General features: G+C 38.6%; 1 protein-coding gene across 4 annotated transcripts in view; it reads right to left on the reverse strand.

The window, feature by feature from the left end:
* LOC137993918 (uncharacterized) overlaps nucleotides 1-11,213 on the reverse strand; it is a 55,225-nt gene extending 44,012 nt beyond the window's left edge. For 2 of the 4 annotated variants that reach the window (XM_068839784.1, XM_068839786.1), the window contains exons 1-2: nucleotides 10,622-11,213; nucleotides 5,734-5,802 (exon numbers count right to left, since the gene is read on the reverse strand). In XM_068839784.1, coding sequence (XP_068695885.1) covers nucleotides 5,734-5,802; nucleotides 10,622-10,925 — 373 coding nt within the window. In that variant the 5' untranslated portion in view covers nucleotides 10,926-11,213. Of the gene's footprint in view, nucleotides 1-5,334; nucleotides 5,432-5,733; nucleotides 5,803-10,621 lie in introns of all 4 variants that reach the window. The other 2 variants (XM_068839787.1, XM_068839788.1) reach the window with 2 other exon arrangements.
* Between the last annotated feature and the right edge of the window lie 5,494 nt (nucleotides 11,214-16,707).

Here is a 16,707-nt window from a genome sequence, read left to right on the forward strand (position 1 = left end):
GCTAACTCATAAATACTAAGCTTTGCTTTATGCGCGTATTTCATGCGCGTGTCAAAGACGCAGACGCGTGCGTGTTTGACACGCAGGCGCGTTTTACACGCGCATTTTGGGCCGCATATCTTCGACCTGTACTGTAACGATATACAGCTGTAGGTCTAAGCTGGTTACAAGTCCTGAATGGGGTCTCTTTAGGTAAAGGCATGATATCAGCCATTTACCACAAAGTAGGGACTGTTTGACATCTAAGTGAGCAATTGAAGACGTGGGATATGATTGGTGCAAGGTCAAAAGCAAAGTCTCTCCACAGCCAAAAAAGAAGTTGATCAGGACCAGCAGTTGTTCACTTCAAATTAAGTAGAAAGTTACAAATAGTCAGAGCAGTGACTTCGGGAATCGTTGTACCATCAGGAATAGACAGGATTTCTGGATCAATGTAATTAGGGTCAGTGTTAATGGTGCAGAAATAATCATTAATTTCATCAGGACTGACAATGGAGCTGATACATGAGTAGACTTCCGAACAGTTACTGAATTAACAATACTCCACAACGATTTAAAGCCTTTATCTTTATCGTTGATGTCATTTTTCACTGCGAGAAGTTGATTTCTTCTAATTAAAGCGTTCATTTTCTCGATTAGGGTTTGAATTGCCATGCTGCTACCATCCCGCCTTAAAGTGCTACTGTGATCAAATTTTTATCCCTTCAATTTTTTGGTTTATCACATAGAGTACCATGAAACATTAAAAACGCTGTTTACCGCTTGGAAATATCTGCATTGGTTCCGGAGATATTGAAGTTTGAAAAATGAGTAAAATATGCAAATGAGAAGGCTGATGACGTCATTCACCCAACCCAATAAAACATCAAGAATATAAATAGAGCTGCCTCGGTCAATTTGCAACAGAGACCATTGAAACTTGGTGAGCTAATAGTTCTGAAGGCAACACACCTACGACTGTAAAGAAATTGGTTCCCATGGCAACTCACTCTTTTCCAGTCCCCTGCAACCTGATTTCAATATTTTGGTGATCTCAGGCTAGAAAAACATTTATTAAGGCCACAAACTCGACCTAACATCTTTATATGCTGCCAGGATCATGCAGATGACGCACCATTTGCAAATATCAAAACAGAACGCCAAAGGTGGCCTGCAAAGCCTTTAATATCAGGGAGGTCTGGAACCCAGTATGTTGCCATGGTAACAAAAATGGTATGCTCATATTGTGGAACACATCTGCTACAATCTTACTGCAAAGAACCAAGTATTTCTGATAGAAATTGGCTGAGATATCTTTCTCCATCATACTTGATCAAAATTTGGTTGGATTTATGACGTCATCACTTGGCTAATTTGCATATTAAAAAAACTTGAATATCTCCAGAACAAAAAGAGATATTTGAAAATGGTAAACAGCATTCTTCTTCTCGTACAGACTACATGTTTATGTGCCAAAATGGCTTAGATAGGGAAGATGCAAATTTCGTCACAGTAGCACTTTAACAGGTTTAGTCTCTCATTCACCAACTCTGACACAAAAGGAGGGTCTCTTGAAGAAACTCTAACAGAGACCGTTGGAAAGCAGCTGTCATACAAAGACGCGAGTTTATCTTGTACCAATTGAACTTTATCATGAACCTTTTCCTTAAAAAATACATTAGACCAATCCATTTTCCTGTAAACCACGATCATTTTGATCTTATTCTGTTTCCTTGCATCTCTGAAATACGTTTTTTTTTCTATGGGATTTTGCAGGAACACGAGGAGAAGCTATTACCATCAAATGATCAGACCTAACGAGACATTTGACGACAGCTATCTTACCCCACAAGTGGGGGACACTAGTGATAAAAACAACAAGCATCTTGTCCTGTCTCATGGGAGATCTAACTATTTGAAACAGTGAGTTCTGCAAAAGCAAGTCTCTGTATCGTAGTTGATTAAAGTCTCCACAGATAATAAGCTTGGAGTTAGGATCAGAAACCAAAATATCATTGCATTTGTTTGCCAAAAAGACAATAAGGTTATCAGCATTATATTGTGGTTCAGGAGGATGATAAACTACAGCGATGTACAATACAGAGTTACTAGTGGATATTTTAGCCCATAAACACTCAAAATCATTGGAGAAATTCCCTTCCAATCGCTCCAATTGGCAGTCACCTCTACAAAATATAGCAACTCCACCACCTTGACGACCAGTCTTGTCTTTGCGTAGAATAGAAAAGCCTTCAGGACAGATAAGACGAGTAGGAATGCTCTGATTTAATCAAGTCTCGGAGACGCAACATTTATCAGCTTTCTGAGTCTTCAATTCGCAGTGAAGCGCAGGTAAAGCATCAGGTTTTGCGAGAGATCTAGCATTCATAACCAAACATTTAGGAATTATCTTCGGCTTAGAGGGAGACGAAGTAATAGGAATCCTGATCAAATTGGTCGTATTCCTGAACAATGAAGAATCCATTGATCCAGAACGAAGATGTAGATTTTGAATATCTATAATGAAGTTCTCGTTCCTGTTCAATGAATTCACTCCTTCGTCTTGGGAAAAGTGAAGAAATGGGCCTCGAGAAGTAATTCCTTGATACAGAATTACCATCACAACGTCCCCTGGTCTTTCTAAGTATTCCAGCTTGTTTTAAATCATTCCAAAGTGTAGACGATAGAGGTTTAACAGTGTTCACTGATCCAACATGGTGGAAAAATTGAACGCTTTGTTGTGCTGAAGTCTTCCACCAAAATTGTAGAGATACAATGTACACTGTAGGAGCCAATCTCGTGAATATTTAAACATCATAAATCGATAGACTGAAGCTTAAACAAGTGTTTAACCAATAAAAAACAAATCAAATGTACGTAAGAAAGAATGATAAAAGTAAGAAATATAGAGCCGTTTTAAAGTGCAACCGACTATGGCGCGCATACAAATGTTGGTATTTTACTACAGTAGATGAGAAAACTGGAGTACCCAGAGAAAGACCTCTTGGAGCAGAGAAGAGAACCAACAAACTCAACCAACATATGACGCACAGCTTGGGAATCGAACCCGGGCTACAATTGTGGGAGGCAAGTGCTCTCACCACATACGCAAGCCTTGCACCCCCTACCAAAAAACGAGCAAACAGGGTGTCCCAATTGTTTTGGCCAGGATTGTAGTTGACTAAAACGTAACTTGTTGTACTATAGATGAAAAGTGGACTGATTACTCACTTGATGAATTTTGTAATTAACATAATGTTGTTATGAACAAGCAGGCAAATGTGCTGTCTATGTTTTACATGCACACTGAACAATATTCAGCATCAAATTACCACCTCCTTCCACCATTAAGATTTTAGTGTAAGTTGTGAATAGTAATTAATATTAATAGCAACTTTATTCATTCAATTTGATGAATGGGAATTAGGATACCAGAGGTTATCCCTATTGAGGGTATCCACCTGCAACTAGATGTAATTGACTGAGAGTTGATTTTGATGTAGGAGGAAAACCAGAGTACCTGGAGAAAAATCCTCAGAGTCAGATTGATATTGGCTGAAACTCAGCCCACATACATGTACGACCTCATGGCTGAGGCTAGGGGTTGCACTGGGAGGCACTTTTGCCAAACGCTAAGCCACCCTGACTATTATAATCACTTTCCTGCGGGGCGGGAAAAGAAATACCGTCGTTTTCACCTAAGCGTGGACACGTCACGGGGAAAACATGCTCCAACTGGTGGCAAACATGACAAATTTTGTCTTCAATCCGTCACAGTTTGAGGGATGTTCATGCAAGTTTTCCTTGAATGGCAGCAAGACTGGATATAAAAGACTTTTTCTAAGAGATTGACCCTGATCTTATCAAGTATGCTTCAAATACGCTCAGTCAAACTACCGCACGCAAAAGTTTGCTTATGTTAACGGCTGCCAAACTCAAACTTCAAGGAACATGTTTTCCCGTCGTGTGTCCACGCTTAGATGAAAACGACGGTAATTATTTGAAATTATCCAGTTGCCCAGTTGGTCAATAAATTTCAATTTTCAGTTGCCCCCTCTAAACTATCACTTTCCCAATAGGTGCACAATGTTCATGTCTTGCTGGAAAGTATCATTAACAAGATTATGCCCATTGGGCAACCAAAGATTATGCCCATTGGGCAACCAAAATTCCTACCCTGTCCTGACTATAATAATAATAATCATAAAAATAATAATAATAATAATAATAATAATAATAATAATAATAATAATAATAATAATACCCAGTGGCGTCTCACAGTTCTTCTGACTAGCAAGTCATAAAGTTGTAAATTACGTCTATGACGTCATGAAATTATACAAATTGAGGCCTTAATTAGCTTGCGCAGTACAAGTCACATGTATATTAATTTTAGCAATACAAACATGAACATCCACTCATGAATGGCGCCTTTAACTCTTTTCCTCCTCAGTGACACTGATCGATTTTACTCTAACACCAGACAACTTTACTTATCAATGGAGGCCATTCAAGGGTTAGAGGGTTCAAAGTAGGTATAGGCCACTTGCACTAAGAGGTCACGTGACCATTGCTTCCTTTAAACAATGAGTTGGAATCTTGCTGATGCAAAAAATTGACAGAGCATGTAAAAATTAGCTTACACCCGAAATTTGAGAGGAAACGCATTTAAGGAAGATATTTTATGGCACTTTGATTTTTCAACAAAGCAGTATGATTTGTATTGGCTGCCATGTTGGATGGCATACTCTTGCCCTCCAATATGGCAGCCAAAACTACTTTTTGCTTATATCTTGTTAAACGTTTAATAGTTACGCTCAGATGTGCTGTAAACGTCAGCACATAATTTTTTCAACATCCTCCTTGAAGTTTAAGTGCAAAGCTTGTGTTCAGAAAGAAGTAATTCATAATTTTAAAAATCACATTTCGGTCACGTGACCAGCGAGGAACTTACTCATTTTAAGAAAATGGTGCGGGTTTGAAAAACCAAATCACTATTATTATGTTTAAGATATGACCCACTAATCGTTTTTCGAAGACAAAATCATATAGCTTTCATTTTCATGAAAACTATGTCACATGACCTCTTAGTGCAAATGGCCTATTGAATAATCATTAGTGTCAGCTTTTTTCTTCCTTTCTGGACAGTTTTTTTTCTATTCTGTACAGTCATTTGTTTCAGTGCCACACACCTTTCATATTTTCAAGCTTCTCTTTGGTGCTTTCTTCGTCAGACTTCCACTCATTACTTTTTCAAACAAACAGGCCAATATCACTGACTGTGTGTATGTTCATGTTCTTATGCAATTAATAATTAAGAAATTCCAAATTTGGCTTTACGTGAGCCATGTTAACCTGCATAATGTAAACTTCTGATGCAACTGCAAGTGGAAGCATTGTTTACTGCAGCACATTTATGTCCAGGATCACAGCATGACGAGGTAGTCCAGCTCTTTATGGAATAGAATACAAAGTTTCTATGAAATCTACTACAATAAATGTATATACCAACATGTATTTACAATCGTACGTCCAGGCTTTAGAATTTGGGTGTTCAGGGCTACCATTTACTTCTTTATGTAAAGTATTTATTTATTCATTTATTTATACTATTCTCCATGTGATAAGAAAAACCAGTATTTAGTTGGATTTCCGGTACTGCTTTTCCACACACATCTCTCCTTTCCTTCTACTTTTACCATAAATCACAATGTATGTATGGTATTTATCGTATTAAATAATCAGTTAACACACCTTCGGCCTGTCCAACCTTGTCCTTGGTGCTGTCTTCATCTAGCTTCCATGGCCACTGCTTTAGCATTTCTGGGTTAAAAAAAAAAACAACGCAATGAGACTATAATTTAAGTTTCCTATGATTTGATGCACCTTAACGCATTGACCCCTGCGACTGCCCTACCCTGTCTAAACACCAGATGCTTTTTCTCGTCAATGGGGGGCAATTCAGGAGTCAATGGGTCAACATTACGTGGGTAAAATAATGGAATACCTGCAAGTTTTCGTATATAGTGTACACTTTTTTAATTCGTGTTAATGGAGACATTTTTCAGTGAGTGATTAACAGACGCCAGACGATTTTACTCGTCAATGGGGAACCCCTGGGAGTCAATGGGTTAACCCATTGACTCCCAGGGGTTCCCCATTGACGAGTAAAATCGTCTGGCATCTGGCCGGTTTCGGCCGGTTTGGATGTCGATGGGTTACCTAGGCATTGGCTGATATTCTGTAAAGCCACCACCTCTTTACCATATCTTTCATAAAAAATGAAAAGTCACAAAAATTTCAGACAAATAGGTTAATTACTGAAGGTATCTAAGTTCATGATGTTCTGGCACTTAATTTATAAAATTAATTCTGAATGTGGCTCCATAACATGAACTTCTGATGAGACTGTTACTGTTGGATGCACTTTATGGAAGTTGGAATGTCAACTAGCTCCAACAATCATGTGTAATTTACATGTACAACTTACAATAACTTAAGGTTCAGAGTTGGAGTGTTGAGCGTAATACCATTAATTTTGTCTACGCAATAATATACAGGTTTGGAGAGGACAATCTGTGATGTTTCTTCCCAGCTTCGCAGAACATACATGATCATAACTTGGAGAAGAGTTAGCAACTAACAAAGTTGGTGTCTGCATTTCATTTACGTGCAAATCCTCAACATCATTTAGCGATGAACACACCTGTACCTGCCTACAAATGGTCACCTTTTTAGCTCTTTATGTACATGTCTTTATTATTAGTATTATTATCATTATTATTATTATTATTATTAATATTATTATTATCATTATTATTATTATTACCGTAAAGACTCGCAGATAAGCCGCACCTTTTTTCCAAAAATTTGCGATCAAAATCGTAGGTGCGGCTTATCTCCGAGACCATTTGGGAAAGGTGCTGTGAATTTCGGTGTCCAGTCTTCCATCATCCGATATTATGCCTGGTTACACAGCTTCGCACAGTGCATGCAAGAAAACAACAAATTTTACGTGCAAAATTCTATGGAAAAACTGCCTTGAATGGAGAAAGGATTCTAGTTGACTAAAACGTAACTTGTACTATAGATGAAAAGTGGATTGATCACCCACTTGATGAATTTTGTAATTAACATAAGGTTGTTATGAACAAGCAGGCAAATGTGCTGTCTATGTTTTACATGCACACTGAACAATATTCAGCATCAAATTACCACCTCCTTCCACCAATAAGATTTTAGCGTAAGTTGTGAATAGTAATATTAATAGCAACTTTATTCATTCAATTTGATGAATGGGAATTAGGATACCATAGGTTATCCCTATTGAGGGTATGCACCTGCAGCTTAACCTGCGATCAGGCCCATTTTTAGCTTCGCTCATATGTTCTCTTATGTCGTCGCTCGCTAAAATTGGGCCTGATCAAAAGTCTCTCAAGAATTCCGTTTGGTCGGCCAAATTTTGGCCGACCAAACTCGTGATCTGATTGGCTGTTGAAACGCCGGAAGTGAAAATGCCATCGTGATTGCGCGGAGCTCTCGCGAAGTCCTCGAGACTAATCCGCCATAAGTGTACGAAGAAATTTGCTCCCTTTTGTTCTTACAATGCCGTGGACGGTGCAACTTGATTTTATTTGTATAAATGGAGATATGCCATCTGAAATATCTCATAACTTGTCCAGAATCGGGTTTGAATCTCTGGAACGAGTGAAATTAGCGATTCCGTTGTCGAGCTCTGTGGCCATGGGGTTGAAAGTACTTTGGCACAAACTTCCCTGATGTTTTGAAAGCTAAATAGCTGGTTCTTTCAAATGGCAATGAAAACCGATGCATAATGGTTTCCTGGATGAGACAAGGGACATATATATCAACAGGAGGAGATGCTGATAAAATCGCAAGTTACACGAATGCATGTTTTGAATATCTGTGTATCAAACGGCTATATTTCTTTACTGTACATGACACGGTTTGTTTGCACACTTCATAATATTTCCAGTTGATTTAACTTAAAACTCACACTCCAGAAACTAAAATGGCATGTTTCCAGAGAGATCAATTGTACAACAATAAAAGAAACTTTGCGAGTCCATCTTACTGTTCGTACTCCATCAAAAAATTAACAGGCAAACGTATCATGATTTTACTGCGCGCAATTCTAGAAATACACGTGCACTGCAACTGAAGATATTACCCGAAAAAATCACCAAAGAAACCTTCATGGGCAAACACGTTAAAGGAATAATGTATTTCTCTTTTTTTTCTTTAAAAATCTATTGTCAAACCGTCCAACGACAAAATGCTAGGTTATCTCACTTACAAATTAAGATGTCAAGCTTAAAAGATTGCATATTCAGTGAAGTTCGGAGGGAGAATTACACCGGCCTTTGCCGCAATATAGTCGTCGAAAACATTCCCCATGCTTTAAACGTGTTTTTCTCAAATTATTAAAAGCCAACGGTAACTTTCGAATTCGTTTATAATATTCCTCCCACGGTAATTAACTTTGGTCAAAACAAAATAGCGTGAATCTGCCGTCCACGCGTGTATTGGTGTAATGGGAGTAAATTTGATTGGCCGATGAAGGACATGTCAATCAATCAAAAAAGGTGGGCGGAAGGAATTTCGAAGAGGAATTTGGTCAGGCTCTATTTTTCGTTTCGCCAACTCCACATTACGTAGCACGCGAAACTAAAATAGAGCCTGATCGCAGGTTACCTGCAGCTAGATGTAATTGACTGAGAGTTGATTTTGATGTAGGGGGAAAACCAGAGTACCTGGAGAAAAATCCTCAGAGTCAGATTGATATTGGCTGAAACTCAGCCCACATACATGTACGACCTCATGGCTGAGGCTAGGGGTTGCACTGGGAGGCACTTTTGCCAAACGCTAAGCCACCCTGACTATTATAATCACTTTCCTCCAGGGCGGGAAAAGAAATACCGTCGTTTTCACCTAAGCGTGGACACGTCACGGGGAAAACATGCTCTAACTGGTTGCAAACATGACAAGTTTTGTCTTCAATCCGTCACAGTTTGAGGGATGTTCATGCAAGTTTTCCTTGAATGGCAGCAAGACTGGATATAAAAGACTTTTTCTAAGAGATTGACCCTGATCTTATAAAGTATGCTTCAAATACGCTCAGTCAAACTACCGCACACAAAAGTTTGCTTATGTTAACGGCTGCCAAACTCAAACTTCAAAGAACATGTTTTCCCGTCGTGTGTCCACGCTTAGATGAAAACGACGGTAATTATTTGAAATTATCCAGTTGCCCAGTTGGTCAATAAATTTCAATTTTCAGTTGCCCCCTCTAAACTATCACTTTCCCAATAGGTGCACAATGTTCATGTCTTGCTGGAAAGTATCATTAACAAGATTATGCCCATTGGGCAACCAAAGATTATGCCCATTGGGCAACCAAAATTCCTACCCTGTCCTGACTATAATAATAATAATAAAAAAAAAAATAATAATAATAATAATAATAATAATAATAATAATAATAATCTTTGAATACAGTTGTAAATCTCTCTACGTAAAGGCTACTAAAAACTGGCAACTTGAAATTGAGTGATACACTTGTATACTGTATTTACAAATGAATCAAAATTTAAAGGAAAAATTAAAGTTTTATTAAGTCTGGGCTATCCCAAATCTATCCCAAATCTTATTTCTATGACAAAAGATAAAATATGTAAAAAACTGGAAGTAAATAATTATGGTATGGTATTTCTAGTGTTGGGACATTAATTGCAGGAACTGTACATAGAAATCAACTCAAATTAACTCAACTCAAATAAAATCAAGTGTTTTTTTTTTATAGGTGAAGGGAAAACGTAGTTCCTGGAGGAAAACGTCTTGGAGCAGAGTAGAAAACCAAAAAATGACCAGAACCTGGGTGGCGAGTGCTCCCACCACTGCGCCAACGATTAAGCTCCCAATCTCTTTACACAATTTACGGAGGCTCGAAAGGGTTTCAACACTTAGAGGACACTCTCTTTAGATCGAATGACGCTACAACACTGTATCACATAACAACAATGTTATGGTTCAATGTAAAACACCAATTATTTCCAAACATGATGTGTTCATTATTGTGGTGTAATAAGTTACCTGTGATGTTTTTAAGATAACCCTGAATCTGCTAAAAAGAAGTTTTTAAACTTTGCAAAAAGTTTCATCCTGATCTTCTAATCACTTTTCAGCAAGAAAAAAGGGGGGTCACCAACTTCGTTTTTGAGATATGAGCAACTAAATAAAAAATATTGGGTGTTTTTGCTGGGCTTTCCCATTGTCACAGTGGCATATTACATCGTACAGTAATAATGACTGTATCTTGTTCAGCAATAACTCGTGTTTTATTTGGATCCCACTTTTACTAATACATGATACAATGTTGTGGTGCTGACCCTTATAACAAGAGCGTCACTTGGAAGCGTCCAAACTGGTTTGAGCCACCACTGGAGTCTTGAATTTGGAAAGAGAAGTTATCTTTTGAATATTAACAATATTGGTGAAGTGATTATATTATATGGGATGGATTGTGCAGAGTCTCGTTTACCCCTATGCTAGGACTGTTTGCTGCCCAACCCACGAAATATCGATGTTCACAAGGTGAGAACTGAAGTGTGCAAAAACCTACCCTGTTCACTCAGCCTTCTTTCTTCATTTTCCAGTTCTGCGGCCAAATCATCGTGTTTAAGTGCATCGTCTTTTAAAGCAGCGATGAAACCCTGGAAAGCGTTTGGCCCTCGCTTCTCCAGCAAGTCGATCAAAGCTTGGGTTGCAACCGTGGGTCCATTATTTTTGTTTCTCGCGTGAATTTCTTCCACGTCCGAAGAAGTGAAGATAGGAAAAAGAAGTACCGACAGAACTGCCGGGTTAGAAATTCTTTGCAAGATCACGCTTGTTTTGTTACACAGCACTTTCTTGTGCAATGAATCCATTTTATCTTCAATCGATCAAAAATGCGTCTCAAAGATGTCTTTGTGTCGACTCTTCTAAGGTCACAGAAAATAATATTCAGCGCCGTCAAAAGCTAAACACTTCCTTGGGTCTTCCCCGTATTCCGTATTCAGGATCGACTAATTTCCGCCCACTCGAGTTGTCTTGTAGCACCCGATTCTCGCAAAGGTACTGGGTATCACCAAAAGGGTCCCAAAGTACCGGGTATCACCCGACCGTAGTGTACTATAGTACGTCCAACAGTACATACGTAAACGAAGAAGAGCTCGGGCTTGCCCAGGTGGAAATCTTATTAAGATCTTACCAAGATTCTTAATAAGTTTCTTATTAAGATCTTATTTTGTTTCTTAATTAAGATTCTTACAAGATCTTGTAAGATTCTTGTTAAGATCTTACAAGATCTTGCAAGATTCTTACAAGATCTTGTAAGATTCTTAACAAGATTCTTACAAGATCTTGTAAGAATCTTGTAAGAATTGTGTAAGATCTTAGTCAAGATCTTAGATAAGATCTTGCAAGAATCTTGTAAGAATCTTATAAGATCTTAGACAAGGATCTTGTAAGAATCTTGTACAATCTTAGATAAGGTCTTGTGGGAATCTTGTAAGATTCTACCCAAGATCTTCAAGGCTAAGATCTTGTAAGGTGTTGAAGTATCTTGGCTAACATCTTCCAAGATCTTGTTCCAGAATCTTACAAGATTACCAATGATAAACTTACAAATATAGGGGTTTTATTCAGGTACAACAAAACATTGTATTTTTGTAACTTTCTACAAAAAGATCCAAATCTTGCACTGGCTTCTTATTAGTAAATTCGTAAAAAATCTAGCAATATTTTTACAAATCAAACACTGCTGCTTTCCTGGTGTCATTATTGCAAATTACAGTCAACTCCAATAACTTGAACCCCTGTTCACAAAAAGTAATCACTTTCATTTCCCTTGAGGTAATTGCCAGTCTTAACTCAAAATAATTATTTTCCCCTTTATAATGCTACCTTACAAAGTGATGCTGAACAATACTATTCTTTTGTGTACTTTATTGAAAAGCTTAACAATTCCAACAGAAAAGAAATAACCATATGACTATTGTTAAGTCTCAAAATTAATTCATAACCAAAATTGTCATCAAGCTAAAGCACTAAGTTGCCATGAAAAGTCAAGTTATTATTCATGAATTATCTTTCAAAAATGCGTGGTTACCCCCAATTTTCTTTTTGGATTTCAATAACACTTGTTAAGATCTACATTTCCTGCATAATCACACATCTGGGCAAAAATATCTTTAATTAGTAGGCACCGTCCTTAATAGCTTTTTTAATACGGTAGTTTTGAACTGTAACTTATCCTGTCTTTTGCAGTAACTTATTTCTAAGTAGCATTATACAGGGGCACCCAACGAGAATATAGTTCAAAACCACTTAAACATAGCATTGTTAAACGTATTTTAGTATTTAAACGGTAGATATGGGCATATTTTTATCCCCTAAAAATTTTTCATCTGTTCAGATTTCCTAGGTGAAAGTCTAGTGATCCAAAAATTATAGGGATCAAAACTTACCTTTTCGAAAATTTCAGCCAGAAAAAAGGCTCCCGAAAATTCTAGGTGACCTTTTCAGGGTACAAATCCGTTAAAAATCGGCAATTATACCATTTTTCAGATGTTCGAAAATCCTAGGAGAGGCAGGCAAGCAAGAAATTTTACAAGAAAAGTTCCGAAAATTCTAGATCTCAAATCGTCTTCCGAACCGATATTTTCCGAAAATTAACGTTGGGTGCCCCTGATTATAGCAATTGGCACTAGCTTTTGTTAACGATTTTATTTATTTATTTATATTTATTTATATACATTATTTATACAGAAATTCCAGTTCAGCATAGCTGGTTTAAATGGAGATCTGTACAAAATGATATGAATAAGTAATAAAATATATAAATGAAAGCAGAAAATCATTCGAAGAGTTCATGAAGGTGAAAAATTAACTAAGATGATTTAGATGTTTCTTGACTCTCAGTTTAAAACTAGTGAGAGACTGATCATGGCATAAGTTACGAGGAACAGTGCATGCGCTCATTTTGTGCAGATTTTAACAGCAGTATCACTGACGATCACCTTTAGCCCAGTGGCAGTCTGGGCGTGGCTACTGCTTTTGTTGCATATGAATGAACTCTCCAAGACATGCAGTGTTTGATAAGCTATACCAAGTTTGTGAGGTCTTAAAATTTTATTAGTTAGTACTAACATTAAATTCCCTTGTTTTTCCGAACATTCGTTTGCATTTACTGAGGGCAACATGTAATACGACACCTGTCCTTGTCAATGGGGAGATTTAGTATCATGTTTACAGCAAATGTCAGGCTAAAAGTCAAAGAAAGTTGTTTGATTTTAGCTCAATTCTTGCCTGTTGTCTACACAGTTACATGAAGTAACTTCCCAGAAGAGAGAGACAAGTTAGAATATGAGAAATTTACTGTGAAAAGTGGCGGCCTTTCAGAACAGATTTCACTTTGAATCCAAAACATATGTTAAGAAGTTTATCAGAGTACTACTTTAAAAACTATCATGCATATAAATGCATGAACTCGCTTGCCCCACCATACCTTTCACTACCATGCAACTAAATTGTGGAATAACTTATACAGCAGCCTAAAGCAAGTACCCATCCTCAAGGGGTTCATGGCATCCTTATTGCAAATGTTGAAAAATGAAAAATTTTTTTGTAACTTTTATTTATAAATCACTATAATTTAAAATGTAGACATGTCATAGGTTTATGCCATTTTGAACTTGTAAATGACTATTGAAAATCCGAAAGGGCAATATTGCTTCCTTAAAGTTTGTATTTATCATAAGTTGAGCTGCTATGATATGTTTGTTTCATGATGTGGTTTGCAGTATTTTATTGTATGCCGTTATCTTCGGCCAAACACAGGCTAGGTAACAGAAGAATACAATATTCCCTACCGAGTAAATTCACCTATCCGTAGAAGAGGCCCTCCCAGGAGGGAAGTGGGGCTTGCGTGCTTCCTTGATCCTTTAAATATTTGCTTGTGTTCCCTGGTTCCCAAGTTACTTTCAAACTTGTTCCCAGTTTTTTGACCCGTAAAATTGTTTTTGTTCCCTTGTTCCCTAAATATTTCCACATTGTTCCCCTGTCCCCCAGTTCAAATTAGCCATGCTCTCTTGTCCCCCAAAACCCCTGGGAGGGCCTCAGAAAACCCCAATATAAAAAGTCAATGATGCCAAAAGGATTTTTTTAAAAAGTGAAGGAAGCAGACAAACAGATAAATTTGGTTTTCTCAAACATGTTGATAGAGGTCGAATTACCACTGTGAACGATTTGGAAAGCTGACGTTTCGAGCGTTTGCCCTTTGTCAGAGCAAAATCAAATCATTTTGCTCTGACAAATGGCTAACACTCAAAATGTCAGCTTTCCAAATCATTCGACCTCTATCAACCAAATTTTCCGGTTTCACTCTCCCACCGATGCAGCACCACAGTTTCTTTAGAAACTAGAAATTTGTTTACTGAGACAAACAGATAACTTGTTTTCTCATATAACTAATGCTGTGCCGTTATGGAACAGAATACGTTATCCCTATCCTGGGGCAAACCAGCCTGTGGGTACGACTTAGGTGATTCATGACCATCCTTTGGTCAATCCAGGTCCAAGAGATCGGGTCATGCCTTCACAACCTAACTGACCGGCCAGTTGTGGCAAGTTGACCATGTAAAAGCACTAGCCTCAAGTCAACCTGTGAATGAGAGGTCCCTACATGACTTGAGACCCAACTTGGGACAGACCTCTGACAGGGAAAGGTCCTGAGGATCCACCTTCAAAGAGTGTAGGTTCAAGAGGCCTCTTCGTGACTCATGAACCAACTTCCTCCGTCATTCTCGGGGTGTGGTTGTTTTGTACCGTTCGGTTTTGGAGTGTCGGTCTGTTGTTTGCGAGTTCGATGGTCGTTTTGTTTTGGTTGAGTTTGGTCTTCGGGGTTCTGTTTTCCGTGTTGCTTCTATCTATGCTCCTAACCGTAATCCAGATCGTGACGCTTTTTTGGTTCGTTGTGTTGACTCTATTGATCCCGCTGTTCCTACTCTTTTGTGCGGCCGTGGCTCTTGTCCTTTTGATGTCTCTCGGGAAAGTTCTGCTTTGTTGTCGGCTATGTTTTCGGATTGTTGTGTGGTGGATATTTGGCGTGAAAGGCACCCAAATGATTCTGCTTTCACCTGGTTCCGGCCCGATGGGACCCTTGCATCGCGCATTGACCTCATCGGTTGTCCGTATGCTTGGGTGCCTTATGTGTCTTCTGTAGACATTCTGCCATGTCCTTTTTCCGATCATTGTGCCATTTCTTTCTCATGGGCTCTCCCCAGCTCCGTTCCTCCGGGTCCGGGGTTGTGGAAGCTCAATCTTTCTGTTTTGGATGAGGCCGAGTATATCGACCTCATCTCAACTTTCTGGTCTTATTGGCAGTCTCGTCAGTCTTCTTTTTCTTCTCTCACTGGGTGGTGGGACAGCGGCAAATCCCATATTAAGCGTATAAGTATTAATTATTGTAAAGATCGTGGTAAATGTAAAGTAGTTGAACGTAATGTTTTGTCTAGTCTTGCTGCTCATCTTAAAAGTCATATTGATTCTGGTCGTCTTTCTTTTCTTCCTGTGTACCTTTCTACTCTGTCTCGTCTTCGTGCTATGGATGTTGAGGTTGCTCGTGGTGCTCAAGTTCGTGCCCGGTCGAGGTGGGTGGAGGAGGGTGAGTCCTCCTCTGCTTACTTCTTCCGGCTCGAAAAGAAAAACGGCACTGACCGTAATATCTCGGCGCTGAGAGCTAGTGATGGTACTTTGGTTACGGATAAGGATGGGTTGTGTGATGTTTTTCGGTCTTTCTATTCGGATCTTTTCTCTGCTACTCCTTGTGACTCCAATGCTCGCTCTGAGCTTCTTTCCAACATTTCTTCGGTTCTTCCTTTTGACGATAGTGAGGTGTGCGAAGGTCTTCTCAGCCAGGAGGAGTATTTTGCGGCTTTTCAGGGCATGGCCCGTGGTAAAGCTCCTGGTTGTGATGGCCTTCCCATGGAATTCTATTTAAAATTTTGGCATGTTTTGGGTTTTGATTTAGTTTGTGTTTTGAATTCTGCCTTTGGTTTAGGCTCTTTGTTTGACTCTCAGCGCCTAGGTATCATTACTTTATAGTTTAAGAAAGGGGATCGTCTTGATCCCAAAAACTGGCGTCCAATCTCCCTGTTGAATGTCGATTACAAAATCGCTTCTCGGTCTATTGCTGCTCGTCTTCTTAAGGTTATTCATTTGGTTGTCGATAAAGATCAGTCTTGTGGTGTTCCTGGCCGTTTTATTGGTGAAAATGTTGCTTTTCTTCGTGATGTTGTTGATTTCTGTTCTTCTTCTGGTGCTCCTGCTGCTCTTCTTTCGCTTGATCAAGAAAAGGCATTTGACAGGGTTGATTGGACGTTCCTTCGCTCTACCTTATATGCCATGGGTTTTGGGCAGTCTTTTGTTGGGTGGGTTAATTTATTTTACAATAATGTGAGTAGTAGTGTTAATGTTAATGGTTATATTTCAAATTCTTTTAAGTTATCTCGTGGGGTGAGGCAGGGATGTCCCCTGTCCCCCCTCCTTTATGTTTTAGTTGCCGAGGTACTTGCCTGTAATATTCGTTCTAGTGGTTTAATTTCTGGTTTGTCTCTTCCTGGTTCTTCGTCTTCTTTGCCTGTTGTTTCTGCCTATGCTGATGACACT

Source organism: Montipora foliosa, chromosome 1 (assembly GCF_036669935.1).
Source record: "Montipora foliosa isolate CH-2021 chromosome 1, ASM3666993v2, whole genome shotgun sequence".
Lineage (NCBI taxonomy): Eukaryota > Metazoa > Cnidaria > Anthozoa > Scleractinia > Acroporidae > Montipora > Montipora foliosa.